General features: G+C 38.2%; 2 protein-coding genes across 4 annotated transcripts; one reads left to right on the forward strand and one right to left on the reverse strand.

Annotated features, from left to right (window-relative positions):
- The first annotated feature begins 713 nt into the window (after nucleotides 1–713).
- Nucleotides 714–3,599, forward strand: LOC142519147 (protein AAL-toxin resistant 7-like). The gene is made up of 2 exons (XM_075622084.1): nucleotides 714–2,867; nucleotides 3,287–3,599. The coding sequence occupies exons 1-2, from the start codon at nucleotides 1,762–1,764 to the stop codon at nucleotides 3,333–3,335; spliced, it is 1,155 nt and encodes a 384-aa protein (XP_075478199.1). The 5' UTR covers nucleotides 714–1,761; the 3' UTR covers nucleotides 3,336–3,599.
- Nucleotides 3,600–4,181: 582 nt separating this feature from the next.
- Nucleotides 4,182–7,871, reverse strand: LOC142518514 (3-ketoacyl-CoA synthase 10-like). 3 transcript variants are annotated; one of them, XM_075621299.1, is made up of 4 exons: nucleotides 7,244–7,871; nucleotides 5,473–6,098; nucleotides 4,720–5,297; nucleotides 4,182–4,465 (listed from the first exon to the last, which is right to left on the reverse strand). In XM_075621299.1, the coding sequence occupies exons 1-3, from the start codon at nucleotides 7,658–7,660 to the stop codon at nucleotides 4,742–4,744; spliced, it is 1,599 nt and encodes a 532-aa protein (XP_075477414.1). In that variant the 5' UTR covers nucleotides 7,661–7,871; the 3' UTR covers nucleotides 4,182–4,465; nucleotides 4,720–4,741. The 3 variants fall into 3 exon arrangements, with proteins under 3 accessions (XP_075477414.1, XP_075477415.1, XP_075477413.1); XM_075621300.1 differs by lacking the exon at nucleotides 4,182–4,465 and adding an exon at nucleotides 4,496–4,638; XM_075621298.1 differs by lacking the exon at nucleotides 4,182–4,465 and having other exon boundaries at nucleotides 4,496–5,297.
- Between the last annotated feature and the right edge of the window lie 776 nt (nucleotides 7,872–8,647).

An 8,647-nucleotide genomic window follows, 5' to 3' on the forward strand; every position in this document is an offset into this window, starting at 1 on the left:
CATCGGTTCCAACTGCTTGAGCCACTTGGCCTCTCCCTTGGCCTCTACCTTGACCTGTACCTTGCAAACAGAACAACTGCTGAATCTGTTCACTGTAAACCTTGGCTTGCTCTTTCAATAACTTGCCGAACTCGCCGACAACTCTCGATGAAGAACTATCCTCACCCTCTGCAGCCTTTCTCTTAGGAGGCATTACTCCTACAATGTGCTCACATAATACATATCAACCATAACAATAAATAGATGTAGAAGAAGACATACCCGGACTGTTGAAAGTAGACGAAGTCATATGCATTGGTCCGAAGAACGTTGCTCTGATATCACTAAGTGTTTTATTGTAATGACCCATTACAGGCCCAGTAGACCGCCCATACGGCCCACTGCCCCGATCGACCCAAGGCTATCCCGATCTTGGGCTCCCTCAAAGGGGCCTTTTTCCTCACGGGCTTTCCATAGTACGGGTTACTCATAGGATCTCCTCCTCCCTGCCAAGGGGTTTCTTTCGCCTCCCCAGGACTCGATCCCATGACCTATAGGATAAGTACATAGATATCAAGAGTCCTGGGGAGGCGAAAGAAACCCCTTGGTAGGGAGGGGGAGATCCTATGAGTAACCCGTACGACGCCTATGGAAAGCCCTGTGAGGGAAAAGGCCCCTTTGAGGGAGCCCAAGATCGGGATAGCCTTGGGTCGATCGGGGTAGTGGGCCATATGGGCGATCCATTGGGCCTGTTATGGGTCGTTACACACAGCCTTTACTTTTCACACATGGAACTGACTCTCATCTAGTGGATTTTGTAACGTTCATGTTATGCTCCAAATGCTTTGCAACTATATGATTTGTAAAACTTATTTGGATGTTCTAGGCATTATTTTTTTCGTACTCCCAGATTTCCCTTATCCTTTGCCTTAGTATAGGCTCTTGAGAAATAGAGCAGAGTGAGCTAACTAAAATATTGGGGTCGGTTAGTTGTGATCATGTAAGCAACAAAGATAAGGATAAAGCCAACTTTAGGACTTGCCAAATGCTTTCAATGGAAAAGACTAGGCATAGCTATGCAAATTGGCTTATTTATTGACCAGCCTGACGTGTGTATACAAAAATTAAAACTTGTTGCAAATTTAATCTTCGTTCAAGAATTAAGAACAGAATGTTTACCTGATTGCATAAGACCAGATAGTTTGTGTTCCTGGGGTTGCCTTAAGATAGTAATATGATGGAATGCTTGGGATTGTACCTGGGAGTCATGTTTACCCATCTTATTCTTATACAACTTAAATGAGTGAATGATATGGTGGGCTAAGATCAATTTTGTGACCAATGTTGATTAGGCAATTCATGGTTATAATTAGTTGAATTCCACCGGATAGATCTCTCTTATCTATCTATCTATCTATCTATCACAGTTTGTTCGATTATAAGCCTTCATTATCGTCATATTCAATCGAGTATAGAGATTCTTTTTAGCGTAAAACCAAAGAGGGCAAATTGAATTGTGAAATCTCCACCTACCGGCAGTAAAAGGGGGAAAAACCGGGTAGTTTTCCAAAACAGGGAAAACTCCAAAAGAGTTTAAAAACCCTAGATCATGTCACCACCACGAGCATTTCTTTCATCCTGACCTCTACCCTCTCTGCATTCTGTTCTTTGTCCCCCCATATAAAGTGCATAAACTTATTTTCAGAACAACTTCTTTTCCACTTTCCTACCCTTCATTTCCATCTAAACTTATTTACTAGAAAACCAAATTCAGCACAGAAAATGAGGGGAAAATCTTCTCCAAAATCGAAAAATGGAGTCGTGGAAGTAGATAATCTTGAAAATTTGAAAGAACCCCATCTGTCAGGTGCTTACATTCGTACCCTTGTTAAGGAATTAACCTCTTCAAGAACCAAAGATTCATTGAATAATAAGGTGGTTGAGAATTCAGAGGGAGAAGGGGTTTCCAGCAACCAAAATTCTGCTGGAATTGGTGATGGATTCTCTAATCATAAACAAGAAAAATCTCCACAACAGCATAAAAAACAAGTGAGGAGAAGGCTTCACACAAGCAGGCCTTACCAAGAAAGGCTGCTAAATATGGCTGAAGCCCGAAGAGAAATCGTTGCCGCTCTTAAATTCCATAGAGCGGCAATGAAACAAGCAAATGAAAAACAACATAAGCAACAGTTCGGATCAGGGCCTGAAACGCCGCCATTGGGGCCCTTATCTAAGCAACTTTCTTTAGAAAGGGAGGCCAAATTAGTGTCTAGGAGGAATCCTAGAATTTATGCTTCAAATTCTTCTACTTCCAGCAATTTTCCGATCAAGAATCTAGGCCATTTATCTTACTCACAAGTCTTGTGTTCCCCTTATTCTTGGCCTGTTTCGGCAATTGCATCTCCATTACTTCTTCAAGAAAATCTGAATTTTGTCCTACCAAGCCAAACGCTAGGTCTCAACCTCAATCTTCAAGATTTCAACCTTTTGGAGACCCCTTGTAATGGTATAAGCAAAACTTCATCAGTTTACTCCTCTTCTTCCGCATCAACCTCTTCTTCCCCTGCCACCGAGGAAATTCCAAGCATGGCGGTGCCACCTTCTGTGGTTGCGGGTGAGGTGACCGAATATGGTGATTCTGGCTTGCATCCAGCTATGGATGACAAGGAGATGGCAGAGATCAGATCGATTGGGGAGCAGTACCAGATGGAATGGAATGATACTATGAATTTGGTGACTTCTGCTTGGTGGCTCAAGTTCTTGAAGGAAAGTAAGCCAGATGATGAAGTTATGGAATATCCTGCCTGGCTGAATGCAAACGAGAGCTGCTTGCACGATCTGAACGATTGTTGCTCAGATGAATACTTGCAAGATCCTGCTTTGCCATGGTAAGAATTAATCTTGAGAAATAATTTAATATTCACCTGAAATTTGTTGGAATTATCTTTCATTTGTTTTCATTTTGGATCGGTTGGATATGGACACATAAGGTTGATTCCGTCATAAAGGTTCTTACCCAGCTCCTGTTTAGGCCAGGCACAATTTGATTCCAAAATCTATTTACCAAGAATTACCAAATTGTTTCCTGTAAAATTCCTTGTTTTATAGGGACGTCTAAAAAAAAAAATTGCCATTCGATTTTTCATTGTTTGATATGACCAGAGAATTTGTATAATACTGTGCTGTAAAATTTTCTGGTTTATACCTGATAGCTCCTGCCATTTTTTGTATTTCTTTTCTTTTATCATCAGTTAAGATATCTTACAATTTAAATGTCTTTGCAATTTCTTTCTTTGTGATAATGCAGCATGGACATTGAGGAAATTGAAGGAATGGATGACGACTGGTTATCCTGAAAAAGATATATCCGAAAACTAGTTCGGTATTGAGACTAACGAGTGATGACGATGAAAATTTTTGCTCTCCTTGAATAATACTTGCTTGTATGTAGTGAACAAGCAAAACAATAAAATAGCATATGGAGAGGAAATTGTTTTATCCCTTGATCTCTCCTGTAACTTTAGTTGATGTTGTCTGTGGGGGCGATTCTCGTTTTCCTGTAATGAAAATAACTCTCAAAATTTTGTATGGTTTTCTTAAAATTAAGTTTTATTCATTGATTTTTTTTTTGGTTTATTGTGTTGTATGTTCTCATACATTAGCCTTTTCCATTAACTTTCATGGTCATACCTATTCCCATTTGGTATTGTGTGATAAATATGTTATTAATTGAGCTTTGCTTGTGGCGTAGGGAAGAGTGCAAAATATTCATGTTTCCCACTTTTTGTAAGTGAATTTGCTGGAATCTCTTGTGTTGGACGTGGTTTGATGAATTTGAATCCATTGTTTCAATTTTTCTTTGATTTTTTGGACGAACGAAATTCAGTGGTATTTAAAAACGACTTTATTCCAAGTCGAACAATTTAATAGTAAATGTGGCAGATTTCGAATATACCAGATATGAGAGGCATCATTTGAAACTATCTACTCAAATCCTTTCTCAAGTCTCATATATCATATTCGAAGGGCAACCTTGCCTTGATTAAGACTAATTACCTTAATTTGGAGGAAGATTTCAAGTTACTATAGGATGGAAGGATTTAGATTCGAGAAAGAATATCAGAACAAGATCTAAAACGACTTCATGTTAAAAGAAGAATTTGAAATACACGACTCAAAAAATAACTATTTAAGATTTGAACACGATATTTAATCTTGTTTCGTTCCTTGCTATTATATATTTCATCTATCCATCCAGAAAACTAAATCGAGGGAAATACTGTACAACTAGAATGTATATATAATGATAATTCACCTCTCAATCATCATATATTTCATCTTCACCCCATCACTTTCATGATCATATTATAATCTGTAATTTTGTATTTCTATTATTCCAAACCACCCACAAACTTAAAAGTAGCTACTAAATGTTATTTGTACGTAAAATCTCAAATTTGTGGGTAACCCATTGCTCGTCATGTACCTGTAAAGACAACACAAAAACACATGAAAATGCAGACCAAATCCCAACAAATTTATAGTCACCAATGTCTGGAAAAGTAATCTCAAAGTTTGACAAAGATTTCAAGCAATTAGTAAATAACAACAGAACAAATGCCCACCATTTCGGTGGTGATACTATCCTGTGATTGGCACCTAAAACAAATGCAACAATCAAATCAACCAATCCAAGACGGAGATCCACTCAACTCTTGATATTGGCCAAAAATTTCTTACCAGGGGAAGGGATCAAACAAGCCTACAATCCAGCCTGAGGATACCTATCAATACAATCCATCCATGGATTCCTCACAGGCTTCTTGATCCCCCTCAGGGACTTCCAGACAGCACTGTTACATTTCAAACCCGACCCGAACGCGAGTTGCCATACACGGTCGCCACCCTTCACTTGTCCCTTTGCCTCCATGTACGCCAGCTCGTACCAAATGCTACTGCTCGATGTGTTACCAAACCTGTGCAACACAGCACGAGATGCCTCGAGATTCTCGTCGCTGAGTCCCAAGTTCCTCTGCAGCTCGTCCAGCACAGTCTTGCTCGCGGCGTGCACGCAGAAATGCTCGAACGCAAGCTTGTAGTCAGGGATGTATGGCTTCGTGGGCTTGGAATTTTCACTGTTGCGGGATAGGATCCTCCAGATTAGGGTGGAGAAGAAGAGGAGCTGCTCGGAGAACGGGAGCACGAGAGGGCCGAGCGTGGTGATGTTGGCTTTGAGGGCATCTGCTCCTATTTCGATCAAGTCTTTGCTGATTTTTATACCTCTGAATCTCTGGCTGTCTTCTTCTTGCCGGATGCTCCTGAAAAGAAGGGAGTGAATGATGATAGCTATACAAAAATCAAAATCAAAATCAAACTACGTACAAGCACACAACAGTATGAAGATAAAATACGCCTCAGCAAGAATACATAACAGTGGGATTCAAATAAAGTCGCAATACTCAAACCAATAAAAACGAAGGGATAAATGCAAACCTGAAGCTCCGATCGTCAGCTCCCTTATGGGTGCGAACTATATGCTCCAGCCGGTACTTCGAACGGCGGTAGTCACGGAGGCGATTGGAGAGGAGCACGGCGGAGCAACCCATTCTTAAGTAACAATTAGAGATCAACATCGATCTATCGTTCCCAGGATACCAGTTGTACGCCACCATCTCCGTACTCACCACCAGAGCATAATTATTAGGATTGGCCATAAGCATGTCAAGCGCCAGGTCCAGGGCAATGATCCCCGCGCTGCAGCCCATGCCCCCCAAATTGAAGCTCAGAATGTTTCCCCTCAGCTTGTAGTGGTTGATGATCATGGCGGAGAGAGATGGCGTGGGGTTGAAAATGCTGCAATTGACGACCAGAATGCCGATGTCTTTCGGCCGGACTTTAGTCTTCTCGAAGAGCTCATCTATAGCGCCGAACATGACAGTGGATGCTTCTGCTCGGCCTTCTTTCATGGTGACGGTGTTCTCCGGCGAGCCGATGGATTTGGGGACGTAGGTCTCATCCCCGATGCCGGAGGAGTGGAGGATTCGCTTCTGGAATTCGAGGCTTTCTTCATCAAATTTTCCTGAATTTCTTGCAAGTTCGATGAATTGATCCTTTGTCACCTGCATGCAGGCATATATATACATTCATGTCAACGCTATCATATAAATAAAGGCACCTTTGGCGTTCAATCAAATTCAACGTCTTTGTATCATCTCGCGTTTGATGATTCAATTTTTTTATGATAATTTGAGTTAAAAACATATCTAATTTTCAATTTATCGTCTCATCTCGTACTTCACGAGAATAAATAGATATAAATAGATTTAAGAACCTTTTTTTATATGATTGTATTGTTATAATTTGATATATATATTTTATTTTCTTATGATCAATCAAATGTAAAACTAAATAATATAGTACTTGTTTTAGAAGATTTTAATTTTATTTAGGCAAAAACTTATGTAAAACGATCTCACGGGTCATATTTTGTTAGTCGAATATCTCATTTGAGTCATCCATGAAAAATATTACTTTTTATTGTGAATATCGGTAAGGTTGACTCATCTCACAGATAAATATTTGTGAGACCGTCTCACAACATACCTACTCTTTTATTTATTCAAGTACCAGATGAGATGTAATTTTTTTTATTTGGATAAATTTGGTTGTTTCTAAGTACTCTAATTCACATGCCAATCAATAACTGGTTATATGATTCAACATTTTATTTAAAATAAAAAATAAGCAAAATTTTCAAAATTAGATTTGTATAATACTAAATTATACATCTAAAATTTAAAAAAAATTTAAAATCCGATTTGTATAATTATTTACACTCTCGGACAAGATATTCTCCTTTTAAGTTTTAAGAGTATAATATTCAACGGTGTAACGATGATAAATAATTTTTCTAAAAATAAAAAATTACAAATCTTTCCCCAACCACTCCTTTACTTTTTGTTAATTTTTTTATTATTTATTTTATTTTTAACAAAAATATAAAAGCTTAAAAAATACACAAAATAAATAATTTTTTTTTTAAAAAAAAGATATGTAATTTGTTTTCAACCACTCCTTCACTTGCAATTAATGCTAGCATACATATTAACTGTGGCTCACTTTAATTACAAGGAATCTTAATATTTCATCCCATTAATTAACATGTAATTAAGCTTCTAATGAACTCTTCGTGGATTAAATAATATATATATAATTTTTGACAACTATAAAATTAATTAAATAGAAATAAATAATTATTATATACCTTCAAATCATCTTGAGGTTTGTAGCAAGCAAAATCAACAAGATATACGGCCCGTGTGCGTGTCATGAAGTACACACAAAGGGTGAACACGGACAGCGCCACAAAGCCCACCACGGCGGCGAGATCGTACTTCACGATGCTTTCCCAGACCCTCCGCCAGAGATCCTCCGTGCTGAGGCTCCCCACCTCCGCACCGAACACCAGCAACATCAACGGGATGGTGGCCAGGTAAACTCCATGATTGATCAAGTAGTGGTATCCTAGCTTCACGTACTTGAGGTTCACCGAGTTCACGAACTCCGGCAGCCGCCTCCGCACCCTGACGGAGAAGGTCATAGATCCGGCGTCTGGACCGGAGGACTCGATGCCCCGGTTCACTATTTCGGTCGACAACAAGTGCTGTTCGGCTCTGGCCATGATCAAGAAGTTGGGTTCACGCTACGGCTCGTTGAAGATTGAGGATGATATATAGTTTGAAAACATAGTTGTATGGGAAATGGATCGAAGAGTAAATGCGTAGGGTTTCGGCAGTTGGATGGTTTTCCTTAATTCTTGCATTTACTGTGAGTAGTTAGAAAGTTTTGAGTCTGCTGGCATCTCTTCTTCTTTTCTTTGCTGGCAAAATTATGAACCCATTTCCAAAATTGGCCTACATTACATTATATATCTCTTCCTATATATATATATATATATATATATATATATATATCAACCTATCCGAACATAAAATTATGCATGACTTGGGCTCAATACTAGCCATAGTTTTATATTTTTATAGGAGAAAATGATGAAATATGAAAGAAATGGAAGTTTTTATATGGTTTGGAAATGAAAATTTTTATATGATATGATATACTGAATCATTTATTAGAACATTAATGTGAATAACATCTAATATATAAATGTAAGATAAGAAGGAAGATTATACAAGTGAAGCTTAATAGAGAACGAGACCAAAAGGCCATGAGTCTGATTCCGACTGCCGACACTTTCTTGATCTATTTTGTCGCATAAAACTTGTCAAAAGATAGTTTACTCGACTAACATGATTTGTAGACTAATTCATTAAACTATCGTGTTTAGCTATAGTTATCCATAGAATTAGTTATCCATAGAGTGACAGATGAACAATCAAGATCAAGTAACGCAACTGCACATTATTATTGTACTTACAACACACACAAAAAACTCACAAAAACTCATGTAAAACGTTTCACGGATCAATTTTATGATACAAATATCTTATTTGGATTATCTATGAAAAATATTATTTTTAATAAAAAATATTACTTATTATTATTAGTATAGACATGGTTGACTGGTCTCACAGATAAAGATTCGTGAGATTAGTCTCACAATAGATCTACTTAAAAACTGCCCAGTGGACTTTTATAATGAATAATA

Source organism: Primulina tabacum, chromosome 11 (assembly GCF_025594145.1).
Source record: "Primulina tabacum isolate GXHZ01 chromosome 11, ASM2559414v2, whole genome shotgun sequence".
In the NCBI taxonomy this organism is placed as follows: domain Eukaryota; kingdom Viridiplantae; phylum Streptophyta; class Magnoliopsida; order Lamiales; family Gesneriaceae; genus Primulina; species Primulina tabacum.